The following is a 27,345-nucleotide window of genomic DNA, read 5'->3' as shown; positions in this document are numbered from 1 at the left end:
CTGTTCTCACGAGACCACATCCTCCGCTCACCAGAGGAGTGGAAACATCCCCACGCAGCCCGGCTAAAGAAGTTGTATGTCCTGCCTTTTAACTCGACCCTAACGCGCTCTGCCCAGAGTTTCAGGGACCTCCCACAGGTTAAAGGGCTCGGTCCCTCGAGGCTCCCCTCCCCCCACCTTCCGGTGCCCAGGTTGCCCCCTGTGCTTCTGACTGATCGGCTGCAGGTTGGAGGTTTCCACGACCGCCAGCCTGGTTCCGTTAATTTTTTAGAGCGACTCCCAGGACTCACGAAGAGTTTGCTTACGATTTGCCGGTTTATTACAAAAGGGTGTGGCAAAGAACGCAGGCCGAACACCCAGATGGCAAGGTGTGTGGGACAGGGTCCGGAATTTTCACAGCACGTCCTCGTGTTCACAGCCTGGAGGCTGTCTGAACCCTGTGCTTCTGCGGTTTCAGGGGAGGCTCCCTCACGTAGGCGGGATTGATCACTTCCTCTATTCCCAGCCCCCCTCCCCTCTCCCGAAAATGAGCGAAGGGCTGAAAATGTCAAGCTCCTAACAACCATGGCTTGGTTGTTCTGGTGAGCAGCTCCCATCCAGGAGCCCACCCAGAGACATTAGGACAAAAGGCACCCTTGTCACCCAAGAAATTCCAAAGGATTTAGGAACTCTGTGTCAAGAACCTGGGTTGAAGACCAAGTATTAGAACAAAGGATCCGCCTCGTGCCCCTGCCACTGAGAAGTTCTAGGGGAGTTAGGAGCTCCGTGCCAGGAAGCGGGGGTGGGGTGGGGTGGGGGCAGAGACCAGTATATATGCTTCCCATTACGTCACACCCCATAACCGATCAGCTTTTGAAAATGCTATTTGTTTTCCTGTTTGGGGATTTTAGGGCATCATCATGCCTCAAGTGATCACTGGGATTGCAGCAAACGTGATCAATGTGGGCATGAATGCCCTCCTGCTCTATGCCCTGGACCTCGGAGTGGTGTAAGTTGTGACCCGTTCGTTCCCCAAGTGCTGAGTGTCTGCTGGCCGCGGCCCTGGGGGCTGGGATATGGGGGGGTGAAGCGGCCTGGGAGGGAATCCCCATGGGGTGGGGGCTGGTGTCCTGGAGCACCTGGGGGGGGCAGTCAGCCCAGGCTGTGAGGAGGAGTGCGGGCGTCAGCAGGGGGAGAATGTTGTGGAAGAGGTGACGTTGTGAGCTGACACCTGCCTGTCCGGTGGAGTTAGTGTGAGAGGGCGTCGCTGCAGCCCGTGAAGACTGAGATGCCAGACCTGAGCAAAGGCAGGAGGGGGCAGAGGACTGTTGGGATCTCCCACTAGCTCTCAGTTGTAAGAAATCAAGCCAGTTCCGTCTCTGTGAAGCTGGAGAGTCGGAGGGTCCCACGAGGAAGGCAGCGTCAGTTTGGACCTCCCGCCAGTAGGCACCATGCTGTCGATCCATCCCTGACTTGAACCGTCTGGTGCGCTGGCCCAGCTCCAGCCCCCTTCACGTGGGCCGACGTGGTCACACGAGCACTCGAGATACATTATGAATGAGATGTAGTAAAATGAGATAGAATAGAAAATAGTGTATGGAGGTCTTTTCATGAGACTTCGTGTGTACACATATTAATGTGGGTACCAGGTAGTGATGGAAATTTAGTTCTGTTAGTTGCAGTAATACACGTGTGTGTATATATACACACACACACGTATTTGTACATTTGTACGTTTGTATATAAGTCATTAAGTGATGGGTAGTAGAGAGGTGGACTATAAGAATAATCAATGAAAAAAGGTTTGTAACATCTTCTGCCGGAAAAGCCAGAGGCTTTGACCATGGAGGGGGGGGGCCGGGAGCACGAGTCGGCAGGCAGGTCTGAGAGCTGGTGACATCAACCCACATAAACACCTGATTGGCACCCGGTTTGTCCGGCTTTCCTCTGCAGGTGCACCTCACAGACCATCTCGTAGAAGTTTCTTGAACAGGTGTACGGAGGACAGTTTGGATAGTTGGAAAAGAGGAGAAGAACACATAGGAATGGGTTAATAAGTGATACAGTGTGAGGATTGGTCGGAAGATTAAAATGAAAAAATAGGAAGCAAGCAGGGTTCTGGGCTCCCTGTGCCAGGATGGGGCATCATTTAATTTGTGGTGATAAAATGTCATCTAAGATGCTCTAAGGTTGTCTTGTAATTGAAAACAAATTTATTATAATCCTGGGAAATAACTGTGAACCTTAGACCAGTATTTTGAGCACAGTAGTTGTTTTTGATATTGTATGTAGCTGACTACATTTAAGAATTTGTCTGCTAGGTTATTTCGGGCTGTTAGGACCAAGGACAGTGACAAGTGTGTATGTCCTTTTATTTTTCTGGTGATGAACAGTAACATTTGGCTCTTCCACAAAATTGTTGGTGGAAAGAAAACAAGTCAGTTATAAGTGGACAGTGTATTTAAATCATTAAAAGATAGTCTACAAGTTCTAGGCTTTTCTAATAACTGTAATTCTTAAAACAGAGCAAAAGCTTGTCAGGGGTATTCTGTTTATTTATATTTGGACAGAATATACTCCCAGGTAATGATCACTTTCTCTCCTTCAGAGGATCTGCCTGGGCAAACACCACTTCCCAGTTCCTCCTGTCTGCTCTCCTTCTCCTGTACATGTGGTGGAAAAAAATCCACGTCGATACCTGGGGAGGTATGAGAACTTTGATTTACATTATGATATTTGTTATTCAGAAGGATGTAATTCGGGTGTTTGGATATTTTTCCCCCAGAGAGTTTTTTTTTAATCTTTCTGGAAAATTAAAAAAATTAAGGAAAATATTTGTATACTGAAAATATAAAAATTATAGGTCACTATGAGTTTTTTTTTTTTAAATGTCCATAAAGGCAGCTTTTGGTCATAGAAAACGGTTGGCAGCTGTTGGGTTTAAGAATTGATATTTAAGGAATTAAAATTGCAGATACAAAAATCTAAATTTTTCTTTGCAAATCATCCTGCTGTATTAAAACACAGTTTGATTGATATCTTGTCGACTCAGGTGAACAGATTGAGTTCTTAAATAATAGTACCACTTACAGTTTAGCTAAATTCCCTTAAATAGTGTAACATGCATTTGTAAGTTTAGTAAAATAGATTTGTTTTCTAATTTTTTAAATTGTGGTAAAATGTATGTAACATAAAACTTGCTATTTTAACCATTTTAAGTGCCCTTAAATACATTCACAGTGTTTGGTAACCATCACCACAATCCAGTTCTAAAACATTTTTATCACCCCAAACAGAAATTCTGTACCAGTTAAGCAGTCACTGCCCATTTTTTCTCCCTCTAGACCCCCAGTAACCTCCAATCTACTTTCCGTTGATCTTGTACCTTGAAACTTTGCTGAAGTCATTCATTAGCTCCGAAGGCTTTCTGGTTGACTCTGGGTGATTCTGTATATAAGATCATACCATGTGCGAATAGAGATAATTTTACTTCTTCCTTCCCGGTTTTGATGCCTCTTAATTTCTTTTCTTGATTAATCGCTCTGACTACAACCTCTAGTGCAATGTTGAATAGAAGTAGCAAAAGTGAACATCTTTGTCTTGTTTCTGATTTTAGGGGTAAAGTTTTCAGACTTTAGCCATTGATATGACATATGTGAGTTTTTCATAGAAGCCCTTTGTCAGGTTGAGAAAGTTTGCCCTATTCCTAGTTTGTCGAGTGTTTTTGTTTATAAAAGGATATTGGACTTTTTTTTTTCCTGCATTAACTGAGATGATCACTCTTTGTTTTTTCTTCCATTTTATTAATGTGGTGTATTGCATTGATTGATGTTAATCATCTCGTGTGTTCTTGGGATAAATCCCATTTGGTCACTGTGTGTGATCATTAAATATGTTGTTGGGTGTGGTTTGCCAGCATTTTGTTAAGGATTTTTACATTTATATTCATAAGGGATATTGTTCTGTGATTTTCTTTTCTTTTTTTTTTTTTTTTAATTTTTTTTTTTTTCAACGTTTATTTATTTTTGGGACAGAGAGAGACAGAGCATAAACGGGGGAGGGGCAGAGAGAGAGGGAAACACAGAATCGGAAACAGGCTCCAGGCTCTGAGCCATCAGCCCAGAGCCCGACGCGGGGCTCGAACTCACGGACCGCGAGATTGTGACCTGGCTGAAGTCGGACGCTTAACCGACTGCGCCACCCAGGCGCCCCTGTGATTTTCTTTTCTTGTGTTGTCTTAATCTGGCTTTGGTGTCGAGGTGATGCTGGCCTCAGAACGAGGCTGTGGGTTTGGTACCATTATTTCTCTTCTGTGTTTTGGAAGTTTGAGGAGAATTGGTGTCAGTTCTTCAAATATTTGCTTTAATTCACCGGTGAAGCCGTAAGGTCTTGGACTTTGTTGGGAAATTCTGATTGCCTGTTCAGTCTCTTATTAAAGGTTTGTTGAGATTTTCTCTTTGTGTTCGGTCACTTGAGGTAATTTGTGTCTTTCTAGGAATTTTGTCATTTCGTCTAGTTATTTGATTTGTTGCTATACAGTTGTTCCTAGAACTCTCTTATATTTTTTATTAAAGTGAGGTTGGTAGTAACATCCCCACTGTTATTTTTGATTTTAGTTATTTGAGCCTTTGTTCTTTTTCTCTTGGTCAGTTTAGCTAAAGTTTTGTCAATTTCGTTGATCTCTTTTCATTTGTTTTTGTTTTTGTTTTATTTTTTCAAAGAATCAGTTTTTGGTTTTCTGGTTCTCTCTTGTTATTTTTCCATTCTCTACTTCATTTATTTCTGCTTTAATCTTCATTTTTATGTTGTTCTAGCTTTGGGTTTAATTTGCTCTTTTTCCGTCTCCTCAACGCGTAAAATTAATTTTATCCATTTGAGAGCTTTTTTCTTTTGTAATGTAGGCATTTACAGTTATAAATGTCCCTTTGAGTACTCCTTCACTTCATCTAGTGTGGTGGGTTGTGTATTGGTTTTCTTTTGTTTCAGTGTGGTGTTTTTTTTTAGTTGAACTTTTGCTACATTTTTTAATAAAGTTTGTTTATTTAGGGTGAGAGCAGGAGGAAGGGCAGAGAGAGCAGGAGAGAGAGAGAATTCAAAGGCGGCTCCGCACTGTCACTGGAGAGCCTGACGCCTGATGTGGGACTCAAACTCATGAACTGTGTGTGACATCATGATCTGAGCCGAAACCAAGAATGTGACACTTAACAAACTAAGCCACGCAGGTGCCCCTTCAGAGTTGTTTTTTAAATTGTCCCTTGTGTTTTGTTTAAGAGTGTGTTTAATTTGGGGCACCTGGGTGGCTCAGTCGGTTGAGCATCCAACTTCAGCTCAGGTCATGATCTCACGGTTCGTGGGTTCGAGCCCCGCGTCGGGCTCTGTGCGGACAGCTCGGGGCCTGGAGCCTGCTTCGGATTCTGTGTCTCCCCCTCTTTCTGCCCCTCCCCTGCTTGCATTCTTCTCTCTCTCTCTCTCAAAAATAAATAAAATATTTAAAAAAAAGTTTAATTTTTCATGTATATGAATTTTTTGGATTTCCTTCTGTTACTGGTTTTATCCTTATTCTGTTGTGGTTGGAGAAGATACTTCGTATGAGATCAGTCTTCCCAAATGACTCTAAACTTGTTTTGTGACCTAACACACGGGCTGACCTGGAGAATGTCCCGTGTGCACTTGAGAAGAGTATTGCTGATGTTGGGTTGGAGAGCTCTGTACAAGTCTGGTGTATAGTGTTGTTTTAAGTCCTCTCTTTCCTTAGTGATCTCTGTCTGCGTGTTCCATTCATTACCGAAAATAGTACTGGAGTCTCCAAGTATTTTGTGGAACTGTCTAATTCTCTAGTTGTGTAAATGTTTGCTTTGTATTTTATGGGGCTGTGTTGTTTGGCCCCCGCCCTGTTTATCATTGTTGTGTCTTCTTGATAAACTGACTGTCTCATCAATGTATCATGTCCTTCAGGGGCACCTGGCTGGCTCAGTCGGTTAAGCGTCCCAAGTTCGGCTCGGGTCATGATCTCGCGGTTCGTGAGTTTGAGCCCAGCATAGGGCTCTGCAGATCCTGCTTCAGATCCTGCTCCCTCCCTCTCTGCCTCTCCCCCACTCATGCTTTCTCCCTCTCTCTCTCTGTGTCTCAAAAGTAAATAGTAAACACACACACGTATATAATGTCCTTTTGTCTTTTGTAATAGATTTGGACTTAAAGTTATTTTGTCTAATCTTAGTCTAGCCACCCCAGCTCTCTTTGGGCTCCTACCCCAGTTCTCTTTGGGTTACTACTGATATAGAATCTATATATTTTTTTTTTAATTTTTTTTTAATGTTTATTTATTTTTTTTGAGACAGAGAGAGACAGAGCATGAACGGGGGAGGGGCAGAGAGAGAGGGAGACACAGAATCGGAAGCAGGCTCCAGGCTCTGAGCCATCAGCCCAGAGCCTGACGCGGGGCTCGAACTCACGGACCGCGAGATCATGACCTGAGCTGAAGTCGGCCGCTTAACCGACTGAGCCACCCAGGCGCCCCTAGAATATATTTTTTAATCCTCTTTCTTTCAGCCTATTTGTTGCTTTCTGAGTCACTTTTCTGTACCGAAGTGAGGCTCCTATAGACAGCATATAGTTAGATCGTGGTTTTTAGTCCATTTGGTCAGTATCTGCCTTTTTATTGGAGAATTTAATCTGTTTACATTTAAAATAATTACTGCTAAGGGCAGACTTTGCCATTTTATTATTTGCTGTCTGTTTGTCTTAGACCTTTTTTGTGTTTCATTTCCTTCTGTACTGCCTTCTTTGGGGTTTAGTTGATTTTTTTTTTTTTTTTTTTTGTTAGGGAACTGTTTTGATTCTATTCTCATTTCCTTTGTTCAGGTAATTTAGATTTTTTCCTTCATTGTTACCATGGAGATTATATTTAATATCTTAAATTTATAACAACCCTGTTTGAATGGATACCACCTTAACTTAAGTAGCATCCCAAAATGCTACTCCTATCCAGCTCTCTCCACCACCCCTTTATGTTGTTGTTTCACTGACGACCTCTTTATTCACATGTGCTCAGTAACAGAGGTTCGTAATTCTTTTCTATGCATTTGTCCTTTGAATTATGGAGGCGATAAATCACGGAGTTACAGAGCAAACCTACAGTAATCATACTGGTCTTTATATTTGTGCACGTAGTTACCTTTACTGGAGACCTCTGTTTGTTCACACAACTTTTGAGTTACTCTCTGGCTTCCTTTCATTTCAACCGGAAGGACTCCCTTTAACATGTCTTTTAGGGTAGGTCTGGTAGTAACAAAATTCCTCAGCTTTTGTTTAACTGGGTGTATTTTAATTTCTGCTTCATTTTTTAAGGACATTTTCATCAGATACAGAAGTCTCGGTTGACAGTTATTTTCTTTTGGCGATTGATTGATTGAGAGCACATGCACACTCTCATGTGAGTAGGGGAGGGGCAGAGAGAGCGGGAAAGAGAGAAACTTAAGCAGGCTCCAATGCAGGGCTCGATCCCACAACCCTGGGATCATGATCTGAGCCAAAACGATGAGTCAGATGCTTAAGCAAACTGAGCCACCAAGGCACCCCTCTTTCAGCAATTTAAATATGTCATTCCGCTGCCTTATGGCCTCCATGGTTTCTGATGAGAAACTGTAGGTTAATCGTCTTGAGGATTCCTTGTACGTGATGAGTCACTTCTCTCCTGCTGCCTTAAAAAATTCTTTGTCTTTGACAACATGGTTATAATGTGTCTTGCTGTGGATCTCATTGAGTTGATCTCACTCGCAGTTTGTTGAGTTCTTAGATGTGTATATTATCTTTCTGGCAGCCTTTAATCTACTTCCTGTGAATGGATTTGCCTGTTCTGAACATTTCACAGAACTTAAACCGCACAATATGTGGTCCTCTGTGACTGGTTTATTTCACTTAGCCTGATATTTTCAAGGCTCATCCATGTTGTAGCTTGTATCAGTATTTCCATTTCTTTTCACAGGTGAATCATATTCGGTCATACATGGTATCATGGAGATACCATGTTTTACTTATCCATTGAACACTTAATGGGTATTTGGGTTCTACTTTTTGGCTATTTTCAGTAATGTTACTGTCCACACTCATGCACAAGTTTTTGTGTGGCTATATCTTTCAGTTCTTTTTGATAAATAAGTAGGAGTGGGATTACTAGGTCGTATGGTAATTCTGTGATTAACCATCTGCAGAATTGCCCGACTGTTTTCCAAACTGGCTACATGATTTTACATTCCCACCACATCCATACCAGCACTTAATTTATTTCTCTTTTTATTTTATTATTATTTTTTAATTCTAGCTATCCTATTAGGTAGGAAGAGGTGGGGCGCCTGGGTGGCGCAGTCGGTTAAGCGTCCGACTTCAGCCAGGTCACGATCTCGCGGTCCATGAGTTCGAGCCCCGCGTCGGGCTCTGGGCTGATGGCTCGGAGCCTGGAGCCTGTTTCCGATTCTGTGTCTCCCTCTCTCTCTGCCCCTCCCCCGTTCATGCTCTGTCTCTCTCTGTCCCAAAAATAAATAAACGTTGAAAAAATAAAAATAAATAAAAAAAAAAGGTAGGAAGAGGTGGCTTGGGATTTTGACTTCCGTTTCCCTGATGGCAGATGGTGTTGAGTATCTCGGGTTTCTTGGCTTGCTCAGCTCTTGTATTTCCTTTTTTCTTTACATTTCTTCGCCCCTCTGTCTGTAAGAACACTTCCCGTCGTGCCATTCGATTAGGTTCAAAGCTTTGCCTCATTACGTAGTTCTGTTATCAGATCCTCCACCTTTATCACTGATTAGATTCCGTAGCCCTTTGATGTCCTTCCCGGTAACTGGAACACAAATTTAAATGGCTTCTGATTGGATTCTGTATCTTGTGATTTTGGCCCTGTGGCTATAGCACTAAGTCACAAATTACCGAATACATATTTTTGAACGTTTATTTATTTTTGAGACAGAGAGACAGATCGCGAGTGGGGGAGGGGCAGAGAGAGAGGGAGACCCAGAATCCGAAGCAGGCTCCAGGCCCCGAGCTGTCAGCACAGAGCCCGACATGGGGCTTGAAACTCACAAACCATGAGATCATGACCGGAGCCAAAGTCAGATGCTTAACCGACTGAGCCACCCAGGCACCCCCAGCATTCTTTTCTTTTCTTTTTTTTAAAAAAAGATTTTTTTTTTTCATTTATTTCTGAGAGACAGAGTGAGACAAAGTGAGAGTGGGGGAGGGGCAGAGAGAGAGGGAGACCCAGAATCCAAAGCAGGCTCCAGGCCCCGAGCTGTCAGCACAGAGCCCGACACGGGGCTCGAATCCACGAACCGTGAGATTGTGACTTACTCTGAAGTCGGACGCGTAACCTACTGAGTCACCCAGGCGGCCCACAAATTACTGAATGTTTAAAAGTTCAGAGAATAACTGAATATTCACAAAATACTGAATATTTAAAAGTTCAGAGAAAGTATAGAGAATAACGTAACACCATAATTTACAATACCAGGTTTCATGGGTTAACATTTTCTTTTCCTTCTGCCACTTAAAAAACAAAGGAATTAAAGATTAAAGATGGTGTTTGTTTTAGTTGGGATTTCATTCTGCTGTGAATAACAGGAAAACCAAATAACAGTGTCTTTAAAAACGTGGGAGTTTCTTTTTTCTCTCACCTGCAAGAAATTCAGCGGTAGTTGTCTAGGGCTGTGATGTCTGTCTGCAGTGTCACAGTCACGTGCAGGGCTGGCACTACTGGTTGAGCTCACAAAGGTGGGGCCATCTGGAGGGAGGGCCAGAATCCCACCCAGGGTTCAACTGCCACACATCCTTCGAAGCACAGGGCTGCAGCATCCTTTCTTTTCCTTTCTTTCTTTTTTTTTAATGTTTATTTTTGAGAGAGAGAGAGAGAGCGAGCACGTGGGAGAGGGGCAGAGAGAGAGGGAGACACAGAATCTGAAGCAGGCTCCAGGCTCCGAGCTGTCAGCACCGAGCCCGACATGGGGCTCAAAACTCACAAACCATGAGATCATGACCGGAGCCAAAGTCAGATGCTTAACCGACTGAGCCACCCAGGTGCCCCCAGCATTTCTTTTCTTTTCTTATTTTTTTTTTTTTACATTTATTTATTTCTGAGAGACAGAGTGAGACAAAGTGAGAGTGGGGGAGGGGCAGAGAGGGAGGGAGACACAGGATCGGAAGCAGGCTCCAGGCTCCGAGCTGTCAGCACAGAGCCCTACACGGGGCTCGAACCCACAGACTGTGAGATCATGACCTAAGCCGAAGTCGGACGCTCAACCGACTGAGCCACCCAGGCGCCCCCCCCAGCATTCTTTTCTTAGCACAAAGGTGGATCTGCTGGCTAAGCTCTATGCCATGGTGTTATATCTACCCATAAGGGGTATTATATAGGTTAATAGAAGTCCTGGTTCCAGGCTCTTTTTCTCTTACTTCTCCACGGTATATAGTTTCCACTCCCAAGGTCACTTCATGGACCAAGATGCTACTATGTTCCAGTTAGTAGGAAGGAAGAGGGAGGAAAACAGGACATTCACACACCCCCTTCAAGTGTGTTAAAAGTTCCTGACAGGTGCCCACACCGATTCTGATTTGCCCTGTTGGCCAGTACATAGCCCCATGGTCATACTAAGCTGCAAGAAATGGATACATGGCCCCTAAACTTCTTGTAAGTTTATTTCTGTGAAAGATCGTGAAGGATCAGGATGTCAGTTTTGCTAGGCACATAGCGGTCCCCGCTGCAGTTGGGAACCATGAAGTGCTCAGGAAACGCCAGCAGCTCCGGCTCTTCTCCTGCATTCACCCTGGTTGCTCATTTATCTTGCGAGACTTTGTGCATGCTCCTGCTTGACGAAGTTCCCCAAAAAGCCGATCATTTTACGGATCGATATAAACGCTTCTTAATTAAGTGAATTGAAACTGTGGCATGCTAATTTTCAGTCAAATGCTGCAGATCGAAATCAGAGTTTGCTTACAGTCAGAAAAACTCCATATGCGCTTTTTTTTTTTTTTAAATTTTTTTTTTTTTTTCAACGTTTATTTATTTTTGGGACAGAGAGAGACAGAGCATGAACGGGGGAGGGGCAGAGAGAGAGGGAGACACAGAATCGGAAACAGGCTCCAGGCTCTGAGCCATCAGCCCAGAGCCTGACGCGGGGCTCGAACTCACGGACCGCGAGATCGTGACCTGGCTGAAGTCGGACGCTTAACCGACTGCGCCACCCAGGCGCCCCCCATATGCGCTTTTTAAAACAAAACGAATCTGTTAATAGTGATAAAAGAGAAGCGAGTTTAGGTCCTTATACTTTACGTCTTCCTTATAATCAGCCTCCTTTCATTTGTTTCTTTTCAATTAAAAAATTTTTTTTTTCTTTTTTTAGTGTTTATTTTTGAGAGAGAGAGGGGCAGAGTGCAAGTGGGGGAGGGGAAGAGAGAGAGAGAGGGAGACACAATCTGAAGCAGGCTCCAGGCTTTGAACTGTCAGCACACAGCCTGGTGCGGGGCTCGAACTTACGGACTGTGAGATCATGACCTTTGCCGAAGTCAGACGCTCAGCTGCCTGAGCCACACAGGTGCCCCTCTCTTCACTTTTAAAAGCAGAAACGGGGGCACCTGGGTCGCTCAGTCAGTTGAGCGTCTGACTCTTGATTTTGGCTCAGGTCGTGATCCCAGGGTCATGGGATTGAGCCCCACATCGGGCTCTGCACTGGGCGTGGAGCCTGTTTAAGGTTCTCTCTGGTCCTTTGTCCCTCTCCTTTGCTCTCTTGCCCTCTCTCTCAAAAATGAAATGGAATGGAATCTTAGAAAACGTGTTAGCCTCATTCTGCCCAGCGTCCACATCTACACGTAGACAACGTTCAGTCATTTTCTCTTGTCAGATCACAGTTCTTAATCATTTCTGATTCTTTTTGTTTTAAAGTCAAAATGAGGAAAACTCACGTATCTTGTAACAGCTTCGTTGAGGCATATGATACAGACGCTGTAAAATCCAGTTTGAGGACGTTTCTTCTTGTGACTGCAGTCCCTCCCTGCCCTTACCCTGTCTTCATCCTGAGCCTCAGGCAGTCACTAATGTGCCCTCAGCCTCCGTGGAGTCCCCTTTTCTGGACCATCATAAATACTTTACGTTGTACCTAAACCATCGGTTAGGAGGCAGGCTAATGGCCTCTGCAGAGGTGGCTAATAAGGAAGGTGATCTTACACATACCATGTAAAGTAATTCTTAGCTCTTTGCTCAATTTTTGTCTTTGTTTTTATCTCCCTTCACCCCTTAGTTTTAACGGTGGAGGAAAAAGGGCCACATCCAAACACTTTTTTATAGACACAGATGCCTATTTGGGACCCTCTGCAAATCTAGGTCATTATCCCAGGTTGGTAGATCCTTTAATGTTAGGAGGTGGGTAGGATTTGGGTGTGGATTGGTTTATCTGCTGTGAAATTATTAACTGTTTAGCGTTCTTTAAATATTGACCAACGTTTTTCTAAATATTCTCTCAGTACTTACGTAACTAAGACCCCCAAACTCAAGAGTTAACAATTTAGGGGCGCCTGGGTGGCTCAGTAGGTTAAGCGTCCGACTCTCAGGGTTACATCAGGTATTTCCAAAGTACTTGTTTGTGCCCATTCAGATGCCCTTTTCTCAGCCCGGTGTCCCTCCTGTCCCGTAAATACTTGTCCTAATTGTTTTCTCTTCACAATCCAGCCTGTTGTTTACTTAGCTTTGAAGACCTTGTTCTGTGTGTGTGGTCCCCATAGTCCAGCCCAAAGCTTCTATTGCAACTGCTTGCTGTCCGTGGGGCCTGTGTGGGTCTGGTTTCATAAGGTCCGGGGCCTTTGGTCTGTCTGGCCCCCTGAAACTGATTGCCGTGAACCAGCACCCCGGCAACTTGCATCAGTAATATATGACAGTACGATTCGTCCCACACACTTCGCTGCCGTTGTCTATGCTCCCAAGGAGTCACTCTGTTTTAGGTGTGTCTTTTCTAAATAGCATATGGCATTATTCCTTCTAAGAATCTACAGTTTCTAATCAGCGCCTTTACCCGTTTGCATTTATTGTCATTAAAACGTATTAGGACCTACTTACTAGGAATTACTCTGTGTTTTCTATTATTTCATGGTTTTACCTTGCTTTTTTTCCCCCCCTTATTTCTTTACTTGCAGTCGGTTTTCTTTCTGTCTTTACTGTACTCTCACTGTAACTCTTTTTTTTTTTTTTTTTTTTTACTGTAACTCTTGATTTGGGAGGTGGGGGCACGTTGTTCCGCATGTTGTTCAGCGTGGTGACTCTAGATCCAGATCGTCGCCGTTAGGTCCCATCTGGAAGTGGGATCTGGGGAACACTACCTAACTTCCGTGTCTCCATTTCCCTATTTGTGAAATGATGATAATGAAAAATAGGGCCTACGGGGGCACCTGGGTAGCTCAGTTGGTTGGGCGTCTGACTTTGACTCAGGTCGTGATCTCATGGTTTGTGAGTTTGAGCCCCGCATCAGACCCTGCACTGACCATACGAGCCTGCTTGGGATTCTCTCTCTCCCTCTCTTTCTGCCCCTCCCTTACTCATGTTCGTGCTCTCGAAATAAATAAGCTTTACAAAAATCATAGGGCCTACATCCTTTAATTGTGAGGATTTGACTGAGTTATCCCTGTGAAGGGTTTAGAACAAAGACTGTGACAAAGTGCACTCAACAAATGTTAGCTGCCATTTTTTTTTTTTAGTATGCTAAACTGTTTTTAATTGTTTTACAGTCCCAAGCGCTTTCTCATGTTTCCCTTCAACTTTTTATTTTCAAGATGTTCAAGCCCACTGGAAAGTAGAATGGTTTAAGGGTCATTCGACTCTTCTTTCCCTTAATTTCCTGATTGTTAACATGTTGCCTTATTTGTTTTTGTTTTTCCCTTTATGTGTGTGTGTCTTGCCATGTAGTGGATCGCAGACATGACACTTCGCCACCAGCTAGTTCAGCATGTGTCTCTCCTAAAAGACATTCTCCCAAATAACCACCATATGGTTGTGGAGGAAAACAAAAAAGAACACGTTATTGAATGTGATATTCATTAATGTCCTAAGATGTGCCTTCTGTATTCAAATTTCCATACCTGTTTTTTTGTAAATTTTTTAACGTTTATTTATTTTTGAGAGAGAGACAGAGACAGAGACAGAGAGAGAATGAGCGAGGGAAGGGCAGAGAGAGAGGGAGATAACAGAATCTGAAGCAGGCTCCGAGCTCTGTGCTGACAGCTCAGAGCCCAATGTGGGGCTCGAACCCACAGACTGCGAGATCATGACCTGAGCTGAAGTCGGATGCTCAACCGACTGAGCCACCCAGGCACCCCTCCATACCTGTTTCTATAATCCAGGGTCCACTCAGAGTCCATGCATCACCTTTGGTGGTTGTTGCTTTAGCCCCTTTTTATCTAAAACAATCTTCCCAGAGCGCCTGGGGGCTCAGTCCATTAAGCATCCAACTTCGGCTAAGGTCATGATCTCGCAGTTCATGAGTTCAAGCCCCGTGTCGGGCTCTGTGCTGACAGCTCAGACCCTGGAGCCTGTTTCAGATTTTGTCTCCCTCTCTCACTGCCCCTCTGCCTCTTGCACTCTGTCTCTCTCAAAAATAAACATTAAAAAAACGCCTTTATCTTTTTCTCATTCTTGAATATTACTGGGTGTGAAAATCCAAGTTGGTAGCAACTCTGCCTACACGGCTGATGTTACACTCTTTCCTTCTTGTTCTTGGTGACGAGTCTGGCATCAACCTGTCGTGGCTTTGTAGACAAGTATTTTCTTTTGTAGTTTTTTTTTTTATATATATATAATTTTTTTTAATTTACATCCAAATTAGCATATAGTGCAACAATGATTTCAGGAGTAGATTCCTTAGTACCCCTTCCCCATTGAGCTCATCCCCCCTCCTGTAACCCTCAGTTTGTTCTCCATATTTAAGAGTCTCTTCTGTTTTGTCCCCTTCCCTGTGTTTATATTCTTTTTGTTTCCCTTCCCTTATGTTCATCTGTTTTGTCTCTTAAAGTCCTCATGGGTAAAGTCATATGCTTTTTGTCTTTCTCTAATTTCACTTGGCAATAATACCCTCCAGTTCCCTCCACGTAGTTGCAAATGGCAAGATTTCATTCTTTTTGATTGCCAAGTGATACTCCATTGTGTATATATACCACATCTTCTTTATCCACTCATCCATCGATGGACGTTTGGGCTCTTTCCATACTTTGCCTATTGTCGATAGTGCTGCTAGAAACACGGGGGTGCATGTGTCCCTTCGAAACAGCACACCTGTATCCCGTGGATAAATGCCTAGAAGTGCAATTGCTGGGTTGTAGGGTAGTTCTATTTTTAGTTTTTTGAGGAACCTCCATACTGTTTTCCAGAGTGGCTGCACCAGCTTGTATTCCCATCTTTTGTAGTTTTAAAGATTTTCTTTTCCTTTTTGTACCATAACATGGCCGCACGAGGATTTAAAGAAAAGTATCTTGGGGCACCTGGGTGGCTCAGTTGGTTAAGCGTCCGACTTCAGCTCAGGTCATCATCTCACGGTCCGCGAGTTCGAGCCCCGCGTCAGGCTCTGGGCTGATGGCTCAGAGCCTGGAGCCTGCTTCCGATTCTGTGTCTCCCTCTCTCTCTGCCCCTCCCCCGTTCATGCTCTGTCTCTCTCTGTCTCAAAAATAAATAAACGTTAAAAAAAAAAAAAGAAAATTATCTTAGACATTCAGTAAACTTTCTTAATCTGAGGGCCTCAGTTAAACTCTGGAGAAGTTTTAGCCTTTTCCTCTACTGTTTATTCTCCATTGCTGACTGTTCTGTCCTCTGCACTCAGACACCTTCCAGATGGCTTTATTTCTCTTCCGTATGTTCTCTCTCAACTTTGTCCTGCGCCTCGAGGCATCTTCTCTTTCCTGTCTCTGTTTGCTAATCACCTTTTAAGCCGTGACTTGTCTACTTTCTGATTCATTTTTTGTTTTCAATTTGCAACAGTTATGTCTTTTATTCCTAAGATGTTACTTGGTTCTTTTTCTGTCCATCCTTATTTCAAAACCTCCTGCCCTAAACATTTTAAGAACGCTTACTTAAAAAATTTTTTTTTGGATGGTCCTATTATTTCTACTTTATCCAGTGTGAAATCTTTCATGTGTTGGTTTCGTGGAGTTTCTTTCCTGGCATTACATTTCTTATCTGTTTATATCCTGGGTCATGGAACATACCTGTATCCATATTTTGTTAATTTTAAGACTCATTTTTTTTTTTTTTGCATATTAACGTCTCTATAATTGGAATTCCTCTTGCGGTTGATGTACTAAAATATAAAATACCACGTCATAATTTAATTGGCCGATTCTTTGTGGCACATAATGATACCTTAGATGCGTTGAAAGCCACACGTAATTTCACCAAGCATCGTCTGACTGATGCCTGCTACCTCAGACTGTGGTTTTGATCGGTTTCTTTATGATTTTTGTCTGTGAGCTTATTTCCCAAGGGGGTTGTCTTCCTTGTGAGTCACATATTTGCCCTATTTTTTTTAATGTTATTTATTTATTTTGAGAGAGAGATGGAGAATGAGTAGGAGAGGGGCAAAGAGAGAGGGAGAGAGAATCCCAAGCAGGCTCTGCACGGTCAGCACAGAGCCCAATGCGGGGCTTGAACTTACAAACTGTGAGCTCATGACCTGGGTTGAAACTAAGAGTCAGATGCTTAACCGACTGAGCCACCCAGGCACCCCATGGCCTGTCCATTTTTTAAAGGTTTTATGTCTGATCAGATCAAATGAAATCTACCCGTTCTAGTCCCAGGCTTTCCTTACCATGACTGCATCAGGTTCATACCCTCTCCGGTACACGGCAGCCCTTTCTGCTCCTGGCTCATTTGTACCCATGGGTCCAGGCTGGCAGGTAGATTTTCTGGTCTCCTGATGGGGGACAAAGTGGGGGACGGGCAGTGCTTTCCTAACTCCTAACACTTCCTGCTCAGTGGAGCTTGTGCCTTGACCTCTGACCCTTCTCACCAGCCATAGCCACCTCATAATTCATGTGGATCTTTTTCTATTGGTTCTTGATGTTGTTCTCCCCTCCAGGCTTCACCTCCAAATTTGGGGGTAGAGGGTGGGGTCCCAGCCCCTCTCTTCTCCTGCTGGGACCCAGGAAGGTGAATGGCAAGATGACTGTTGGGGCCTTTCTTTGTTCTTATGTTATAGAAATTCCTGTGTTGGAGCGCCTGGGTGGCTCAGTCAGTAAGCGTCCGACTTCAGCTCAGGTCATGATCTCACGGTCCGTGAGTTCGAGTCCCGCATCGGGCTCTGTGCTGACAGTTCAGAGCCTGGAGCCTGCTTCAGATTCTGTGTCTCCCTCTCTCTCTGCTCCTCCCCCACTCACACTCTGTCTCTCTCTCAAAAATAAATAAACATGAAAAAAAAAAAAAAAGCAATTCCTCAGTGTTTTTCAGTGCCTTCTTCCCCTCCCCTTCTCTCCCTCTCTTGTCCTGGAATTTCTCATACTCAAATTCATGACACACTGATATCCTCATTTCTTACGGGGCCCCCCTCCCGTTTTGGAGTGTTTCTCCCTCCCATTTCACAGTTCCCATTGTCCTCCTTTGAGGCACCTTCTCTGAGTTTAATGTATGTCTTTTGATGTGTATCTTTGAAAACTGCAAAGTGGTTTTATTGTTTTTGGCTGTATATATGTTTATATTCACCTAAGAGTATAAGAGTTCAGATTTCCTTTTTTTTTTTTTTCATAATTTTTTTTTTTTCCACTTCACAGAGGTAGGCAAACAGCCCCACAAACTAAATCCAGCCACAGCTTGCTTTGGTAAATAAAGTTTCGAACACAGCCACACCTAATCGTCACACGTTGCCGGTGGCGGCCATTCTCGTACTGCTACAGCAGACTTGAGTAGTGGCCTCAGGGACCATTTGGTCTGCAAAGTTGAAAATGCTTACTGTTTGGCCCTTTATGGAAAAAAAGTTCATTGACCTCTCTGATTTATAGCGTAGACGGTGGTTTTGCTTTAAGTTGTAGTGAAATGTACATAACATGAAATTTACCACCATGGCCATTTTTCGATGTATAGGTAAGTAGCATTAAACACACTCACGTTGCCATGAAACCATCTCCGTCATTCATCTCCAGAACTAATTCATCCTGCAGAACTGGAACTCTGTCCTCGGTAAAGAGTAACAACTCCATTTTGTCTGTCCCCTGGCAACCACTGTTCCATCACTGGTTTTCTGTCTCGAAGTTCGGCTTCCCTAGATACCTCCTCTAGGTGGAATCATACAGTGTTGGTCTTTCTGGGTCTTCGCTTAGTGTCTTCGGGTTTGATCCATGTTGTAGCACGTGTCGGAATCTCCTTCCTTTTCGAGAGTGACGAATACTCCGTTGTGGGTGTGGACCACATACCGCTTATCCATTCATCCCTTAATGAGCATGTGGACTCTCCTTCCACCTCTTGGGTGTTGGGAATGATGCTGCTCTGAACATGGGTGTGCAGGTAGCTCTTGGAGAACGTGCTTTCAGTTCTTTTTCTGTATGCTCAGCAGTGATATTGCTGGACCCTGTGATACTTCTTAATTTTTTGAGGAACCACCGTACTTTATTTCCATAGCGGCCGTACCATTTTACGTGCCCAGCAGCACGGCACGCGGGTTGCAGTCTATCCACATTCTCACCAGCATGTGTTATTTTCCTTTTCTTTTCTTTTTTTTTTTTTAATTTTTTTTAACGTTTATTTATTTTTGAGACAGAGAGAGACAGAGCATGAACAGGGGAGGGGCAGAGAGAGAGGGAGACACAGAATCGGAAGCAGGCTCCAGGCTCTGAGCTGTCAGCACAGAGTCCGACGCGGGGCTCGAACTCACGGATCGTGAGATCATGACCTGAGCCGAAGTCGGATGCTCAACTGACCAAGCCACCCAGGCGCCCCTTTCCTTTTCTTTTTTAAAGCAACCATTCTAATGGGTGTGAGATACCATCTAACTGTGATTTTGATTTGCATTTCCTTATTGATTAGTGAGGTTGAGCATTTTTTTTTTCATGTGCTGGTGGCTGTTTGTAGATCTTTGGAGAAATGTCTATTCAAGGCCTTTGCTCATTTGTTTAAACCATTAAAAAATTTTAACGTTTACCTGTTTATCTTGAGAGAGAGTGTCTGCATGCACATGTGTGCAAGTGGGGGAGGAGCAGAGAGAGAGAGGGAGAGAGGGAATCCTAAGCAGGCTCCGTACCGTCAGCACAGAGCCCAGCGTGGGGCTGCGAGATCGTGACCCGAGCCGACATCAAGCGTCATCCAGATGTTCAACCGACAGAGCCACCCAGACGTCCGGGTTGTTTTATTGTAGTTCTTTAGATATTCTGGTTATGATATCCAGATATCTTTATCCGATACATGATTTGGAAATATTTTCTCCCATTCCGTGGGTTGCCAGACTCTGCTCTGTTGATGGTGTCCTTTGGTGCACAGAAGTTTTCAATTTTGATGTAGCTGAAAAGATCTGTTTTTACGTTAGTTACCTATGAGCAGTATAATGTCAGATCTCGCCGTGTTGCTTTATATACACCTGGTGTTCTGCTTTTAACGGTAATACGCATCGATCATAATTTACTTCTCTAGTTTCCCAGCGACGATCTCCGTGATGCCCCCACCATCCCACAACCACAGCCTGCCTCAGTGGATATCCTCCGCGTGTTCCTCTGGAGCTCTATGGGAGGGTCTCTGCCATTGGTACCCAGGAGTGAAATGTGCGGGTGGCAGGGCATACGCGTGCCTCAGTCTCACTAAGTGTTGCCAGCTCTGTCCCCACCATCTCAGACTCCGGTCTTGTTTGACATCTTTTTTTTTTTTTTTTTTTTAATTTTTTTTTTTTCCACGTTTTTATTTATTTTTGGGACAGAGAGAGACAGAGCATGAACGGGGGAGGGGCAGAGAGAGAGGGAGACACAGAATCGAAACAGGCTCCAGGCTCCGAGCCATCCGCCCAGAGCCTGACGCGGGGCTCGAACTCACGGACCGCGAGATCGTGACCTGGCTGAAGTCGGACGCTTAACCGACTGCGCCACCCAGGCGCCCCTTGTTTGACATCTTTAAAATACATTCTTTTTTTTTTAAATTTTTTTTTTTCAACATTTATTTATTTTTGGGACAGAGAGAGCCAGAGCATGAATGGGGGAGGGGCAGAGAGAGAGGGAGACACAGAATCGGAAACAGGCTCCAGGCTCTGAGCCATCAGCCCAGAGCCCGACGCGGGGCTCGAACTCCCAGACCGCGAGATTGTGACCTGGCTGAAGTCGGACGCTTAACCAACTGCGCCACCCAGGCGCCCCAAAATACATTCTTTTTCTGGAGACCTCTGCTTCCTCCCAGTCTCTGGCCCTTTGCAGGAGGCAGCCATGGGAAGTAGAATTGTTGACGTCAGAGACTGTTAAAAAGTAAAAGCTGTTTTCTCTCTCCCCTGTTCTCTAGGGTGGACTTGGGACTGTTTCCAAGAATGGGGCTCCTACATCCAGCTGGCTGTCCCCAGTATGTTCATGGTGTGCATTGAGTGGTGGACCTTTGAGATCGGAACCTTCCTTGCAGGTTGGTCAGTGGTTCAGCGGAAATCTGAGAACAACCTGGTGGATCTTGTCTCCACACCTCAAGAGACATAAGTCTTACTGCTCCTCCCTTTCCATTCCGCCGAGCTCTCGTGGGAGTTTTCAGCGTAGAATTAAATCCTTTGCCCAACCGTAAGCATATTCGAGTTCAGTAGGCCTTTAGCTCTGCCTCACTGCCCTTCACTTTATAGATTGAGCGAGGGAGGTCATGGTTAAGAAGTGTGCCAAGGTCACGGAGAGGGAGAACTGAAACCTGAATCTGGGTCTCGTGACTCTCTCAGACCTTCTGCTTCAGCTGACTTTTGCTGGGCAGCATGCAGATTTTTAATCCGTTTACAGAGTGACTGATTTGGCTCTGTTTTAGACGTGATCTTTGTTTCTATCAGAGCTGTGATAATTTTGGTCCTAGGTGTTCACCGTAGCCATCTTACTGCCAGGAAAGTAATAGAGAACATAATTGAGACAGGATGACACTGATTGGTGTTAAAGGCTCTGGAGACACTTGAATACTCCAGCTCCCACCACATCAGAGTTCCTCTGTCTGCCTTCCCACCCCCCACATTGTGACCCCGCGTCTGCCCGAGGAATGACCTGCAACTCTGGGAGCCTCGTTTTCTACTTTAAACCTGATGGTTTGTTCTTTGGTGGATACAGACTTGTAGAGTGAACCTGTCCCATGTCGTAGCTGCCTTAGTTCTTGGAAGCTTCCTGGGAGTGGACACCTGGGGTTCTCCTCCACACAGATCATGAATTCTGCCATTGGCTTTTGCTCCTGGGGGCGATCCTGGCTTCTTTAAAGTTAAGACACGTTCTGTTTTCACAAGGAAAATGTTTGCTTTGATCCACTTTCTGAGATGTGTTTTGTGTGTGTCTGTCCAACATTTCAGGACTGGTTAGCGTGACAGAGCTCGGGGCCCAGGCCATCATTTACGAACTGGCCTCTGTAGCCTACATGGTAAGAACCTTTGAGGTGAGACCCAACACCTTCTCTGCACAAACTCTGCTAGGCTGTTGGCATTGCGTTCACTCGACACCCCCCGCCCCCCCCACAGGCCGTGCACTGGGGAGAGAGGAGAGCCAGACAGCAGGAAAGAGAGCACACAGGAGGGAGTGTGGATTTTGGAGCCAGACACTGGGTTTGAGTCTTGCCATGCTGCTCCCAGCTGTGCGACTGTGAGCTCATTACTTAACCTTTCTGAGCTTCCGGTTTTCTCATGTACAAAATGGGGAAGAAATGCTTCCACCGAGTGAAGGTAGAATATGATAATGTGTTAAAGCACTTGGCGCAACGCCTGGCATGTTTACGCAACAAATACGGAATTGGTGGTGCTGGGATATGATGGAGAGCGAGATGGGGATGTCCCCTGCCCTCTCGTGGCCTGTAGTCTGGTGGGGAGACAGACAGAGACAAACAAGTAAACCGGTAAACGAGAGCATGACCAACATAGATGACACGTACCATAGAAGCAGCAATAAAAGTCTGAGGTGCATAAAACCAGAGCTATGTACTTTCAGGCGGGGTCGTCAGAAACAGTCCTCCTGAGTTGCTGGTTAAGCTGAGACTTGAAAGGGGAGAGGAGGGGCGCCTGGGTGGCGCAGTCGGTTGAGCATCCGACTTCAGCCAGGTCACGATCTCGCGGTCCGTGAGTTCGAGCCCCGCGTCAGGCTCGGGGCTGATGGCTCGGAGCCTGGAGCCTGTTTCCGATTCTGTGTCTCCCTCTCTCTCTGCCCCTCCCCCGCTCATGCTCTGTCTCTCTCTGTCCCAAAAATAAATAAAAAACGTTGGGAAAAAAAAAAAAAAAAGAAAGAAAGGGGAGAGGAGCCAGCCCAGGGAGCCCGAGCGTGAGAGCTGACTGCGGAGCCTGAGCAGAGGCTCCGGGATGGAAAAGAGCATGTGGCATGTTCAGGGGCCCCAGACAGGAACCTGGCTGACAGGGTTGGTGAGGAAAGAAGGGTGACGTGTAGAAGCCGGCTTAGGGGAGGACAGGTGTCTGGGGGTCTGGAAGGAGGCTGTTTGAATCATCTGGGTGAGCACCTAGGAGCCTGCTGGTGGGCGAGGAGAAAGGTGGGTGAGTTAGTTGTGCGGGAGGGCAGAGGTGACAGGACCTGACCGGGGTTTGGGTGCGGGACGCAAGGCAATGAATAGGGAGAATCACAAACGACCCCAGAGTCTCCAGCTTGAAGAACCGCTTGAAGAGGATGCCTCTGCCTCTTGATACTTGAATATTCCAAACCCGTACAAATCATCCCTTTGTTTTGTTTCTTATTTTTTTTATTATTTTTTATTTTGAAATGTTCATTTTGAGAGACAAAGAGCATGAGCTGGGAGGGGCAAAAAGAGAGAGAGAGAGAGAGAGAGAGACTCCCAACCAAGCTCTGTGCTGTCAGCACAGAGCCCAACACGGGGCTCGACTCCACAAACCATGAGATCATGACTTGAGCCTAAATCAAGAGTCAGACGCTTAATCAGCTGAGCCACCCAGGCGCCCCTGATTGTTATTTTTTTAGAGACCAAGGGAGGCTATCTGGGCAGTGGGATTGTGGGTTTTTTGTTTTCTTTTTTTTTTTTTTTAATCTTAAAAATGAAAACAAAAAGGTTTTTAGCGGGGATCGATGAAGTCGTTTAGGAATAAAAAGCATGTTCAGGCGCAAACCCTAAGATGTACAAGTCAGGAGGAGGACAACTCAGCCAAGAGGGAGGACAAGGCAGTGTGGAATGAAGAAAATCAAGAGAACACGTTGTAGAGGAAATGAGCTATGAAGGATTCACCGCAGGAATGACAGTTGTATGGAGAGCCGCTAGGAGGTGGCGTAAGGCGAGGTTGGAAAGTGTCCCTTGGGTTTTAGGTCATTAGAGACCTTGGGTGGGGACCAAGAGCCGTATTCCAACACGTTGGCTTTCAAGGTTGGTGAAGGAGCAGAGGCTGCTGATGGAGACAGTTCCGTCTGGAGGTTTGGTAGTTGATGGTGGGAAATAATACCATCAAAGGAGGGTTTGGGTTTAGCTTCTGTTTTGAAATGGGGGCACTAGAGTTTATTTATAGATCTGTGGTCAACAGTACCTGTCTTCTAAATCTGTCGTCTTCCAAGTCTTCTCTATTTCTACCTGTTCTGTCACAGGCTTCCTTTTGTTTTTATTTTTAGTTGAGGTAAAAACCACAAAAAGTAAAATTTACCATCTTAACCAATTTTAACTGTGCAATTTAGTAGCGTTAACATTGTTGTGCGGACGGCGCCCTGGGTGGCTCTGTTGGTTAAGCGCCGACTTCGGCTCGGGTCGTGATCTCACAGTTCATGAGTTTGAGTCCTGCATCGGGGTCTGTGCTGATGGTGCAGAGCCTGTGTGGGATTCTCATTCTCTCCTCTCTCTCTCTCTCTCTCTCTCTCTCTCTCTCTCTCCCCTTCCCCCACTCACACTTTCTCCCTCAAAATAAATAAACTTAAAAAAACATTGTGCAGCTAATCTCCAGAAACTTTTCACTCTGTAAGATGGGAACGCTACCTATTAAACAGTTGCCTGTTCAATTGATTAACTCCTATAATTTAACACTCCTCCCTCAGCTGTTGGGAACCACTATTCCACTTTCTGTTTCTTGTCACAGGCGTCCCTCTGTTAGAGACAGTAAGGCAATGATTCTTCATTATTCCTGTGGAAAAAACAAGTCCCCACAGGGGTGAGCTTACCGTAAAAATTATAAAATACAAAGAAATAATCTAGCATGGGCAAGAGCTTGAACAGATACAACAAACAGGAAAGTTAGAGTTCAGAACTTGAGATGATGGTGTAATAATGGAGGAGTAGAAAAGTATCATGGTTAAAGTCATGAAACCTAAAAGAAGGAGCTAAAACCAAAAGAATATTATTTGGAGAAGAACCGAGTAAGATTTTTTAATTGACGAATTATAGCCATTCAAATGTAGTACTTGATAGGATCAGCAGATTAGTTAAAGCTGGAAAATAATGAACTTGAAGACGTATCTGGAAATTCCCAGAATAAAACAAAGACATGTAAATAGATGGAATTAGATACATAGACCAATCTGTGCATATATGATCAAATGATTTTTTTTTTTAATTTTTTTTTCAATGTTTTTTTTTTTATTTTTTTTATTTTTGGGACAGAGAGAGACAGAGCATGAACGGGGGAGGGGCAGAGAGAGAGGGAGACACAGAATCGGAAACAGGCTCCAGGCTCCGAGCCATCAGCCCCGAGCCTGACGCGGGGCTCGAACTCACGGACCGCGAGATCGTGACCTGGCTGAAGTCGGACGCTTAACCGACTGCGCCACCCAGGCGCCCCTATGATCAAATGATTTTTAAGAAAGAGACCATTCAGCGGGGACAGGACAGTTTGTTCAGGAACAGATGCTGGGGAAACTGGACACCCACATGCAAAAGAATGAAGTTGCCCTCTTACCTCACACCATATACAAAAATTAACTCAAAGTGGATCAAAGACCTAAATGTAAGCCCTAAGCAGTAAAACTTTTAGAAAAAGACAGAAGGCAAAACTTCACGACATTGGATTTGGCAATGATTTCTTGCATGTGACACCAAAGGCACAGGCAATGAAAGAAAAAATAGACAAGCTGGACTCGATGAATGAAAAATTCTGTGCATCCAAAGGCCATATTCACCGAATAAAAAGGCAGCCCACAATGGGAGAAAATACTTGCGAATACTGTGGGGTAAGGGATTAATATCCAAAATCTAGAGAGAACTAAAACTCAGTAGCAAAAAACCAAACTGGATTAAAAAATGGGCAGAGGACTTGAATAGGTTTTTTCCCAAGAAAGATCTACAGATGGACAATAAGCACGTGAAAAGATACTCAGCATCACTAATCATTAGGAAATAATTGACAAAACAACTACATTGAGATACCACCTTATACACGTTAGAATGGCTACTATTCCAAAAACCCAAACACAGAAGGTAACAAGTGTTCGTGGGAATGTAAAATGGTACAGCTACTATGGAAAGAAATGCGGTGGTCCTTCAAAAAATTAAAAATAATGGTGTCATGTGCTGAGGCAGTGTCCCTTTGGGGTAGACCTAAAAAGAACTGAAAACAAGATCTCCAAGATACCTGCACACCTGTGTTCGCCACAGCGTTACGCACAATGGCTGAAAGGTGGAAGCTGCCCACGTGCCCATCGACGAATGAATGAATAAGCAGAACGTGATATACACATTCAGTGGAATATTACTCAGCCTTAAAAAGGAAGGAGATTCTGATATAGGCTACCAAATGGATGAGCCTTGGGACAATATGCCAAGTGAAATAAGCCAGTCCCCAAAAGACGTACAGGCATATACCTCAGACGCATTGCAGGTTTGGTTCCAGACCACAACCACGAAGTGAATATTGCAATAAAGTCAACAAGATAAAGTTTTTTGGTTCCACGGTGCATATAAAAGTTCTGTTTACGTTACACTATAGTCTACTAAGCGTGCGATAGCATCTGTCCAAAAGATGTCCACGTCCTAGTTAAAAATACTTCATTGCTCAAGAAAACTAACCATCCTCTAAGCTTTCAGCCAGTGGCAATCTTGCGACAAGGGTCTTGCCTCAGTGTTGACGGCTGCTGACCAGGGTGGTGGTTGCTGAAGGTTGGGGTGGCTCTGGCGATTGTTAAAAATAAGACAACCATGAAGTATGCTGTGTTGACCGGCTCTTCCTTTCGTGAACGGTTTCTCTGTAGCCTGTGATGCTGATTGATAGCATTTGGCCCACAGCAGAACTTCTTTTAAAATTGGGAGTCAGCCCTCTCAACCCCTGCTGCTGCTTTTGTCAACTGCGTTCATGTAATATTCTAAATGCTTTGTTGTCATTTCGACAATCTTCGTGACATCTTCACCAGGAGTAGATTTCCATCGCAAGAAACCACCTCCTTGGGGCGCCTGGGTGGCTCAGTCAGTGAAGCGTCTGACTTCGGCTCAGGTCATGATCTCACTGCTCACGGGTTCAAGCCCCGCGTCGGGCTGTGTGCTGATAGCTCAGAGCCTGGAGCCTGCTTCGGCTTCTGTGTCTCCCTGTCTCTCTTTGCCCCTCCCCTGCTCATGCTCTGTCTCTCTTCTTTCTCTCTCTCAAATATAAAATAAAACATAAAAAAAACTAAAAAAAAAAACCAAAAAACACAACACTTCCTTCGTTCATTCATAAGAAGCAACTCTTATCCATTCAAGGTTTGTCATGAGGTTGCAACCATCCAGTCACGTGTGCAGGCTCCACCTCTAATTCCAGTTCTCTCGCTGTTTCCACCACATCTGTGGTTACTTCCTTCACTGAGGTCTTGAACCCCTCAGAGTCATCCATGAAGGTTGGAATCAACCTCTTCCAGACTCCTGCTCGTGTTGATACTTAGATCTCTTCTCCTGAATGATGGATGTTCTCAATAGCATCTAGAATGTTGAATCCTTTCCAGGTTTTCAGTTTACTTTACCCACATCACTGTCTCTGGCAAATATAGTCTTAACGACCCGTAGCTCTTAAATAGTTAAGACTTGAAAGTTAAAGTTTGGTCCACGGACTGCAAAATGGATGTTGTGTCGGCAGGCCCGAAAACAGCATTAATCTCATTGTACATCTCCGTAAGAGCTCTTGGGTGACCAGGTGCATTGTCAGTGAGCAGTGGTGTTTTTGAAAAGAATCTTTTTCTGAGCAGCAGGTCTCAACAGTGGGGTTTAAATATTCAGTAAACCATGTTAACAATAATTGCGCTGTCATCTAGGCTTTCTTGTTCCATTGATAGGTA

The 27,345-nt window shown here is 44.5% G+C and overlaps 1 protein-coding gene across 1 annotated transcript in view; it reads left to right on the top strand.

Annotated features, from left to right (window-relative positions):
• The window catches only part of LOC115501668 (multidrug and toxin extrusion protein 2-like), a 59,387-nt gene that overhangs the window by 12,510 nt on the left and 19,532 nt on the right, over nucleotides 1-27,345 (top strand). The window contains exons 6-9 of the mRNA XM_032591204.1: nucleotides 891-988; nucleotides 2,588-2,685; nucleotides 20,456-20,569; nucleotides 21,474-21,541. Of these exons, the coding sequence (XP_032447095.1) occupies nucleotides 891-988; nucleotides 2,588-2,685; nucleotides 20,456-20,569; nucleotides 21,474-21,541 (378 nt within the window). The remainder of the gene's footprint in view (nucleotides 1-890; nucleotides 989-2,587; nucleotides 2,686-20,455; nucleotides 20,570-21,473; nucleotides 21,542-27,345) is intronic.

Source organism: Lynx canadensis, chromosome E1 (genome assembly GCF_007474595.2).
Source record: "Lynx canadensis isolate LIC74 chromosome E1, mLynCan4.pri.v2, whole genome shotgun sequence".
Classification (NCBI taxonomy): domain Eukaryota; kingdom Metazoa; phylum Chordata; class Mammalia; order Carnivora; family Felidae; genus Lynx; species Lynx canadensis.
Note: the sequence above shows the minus strand (reverse complement) of the source record. Positions and strands in the feature narration are given on the sequence as shown.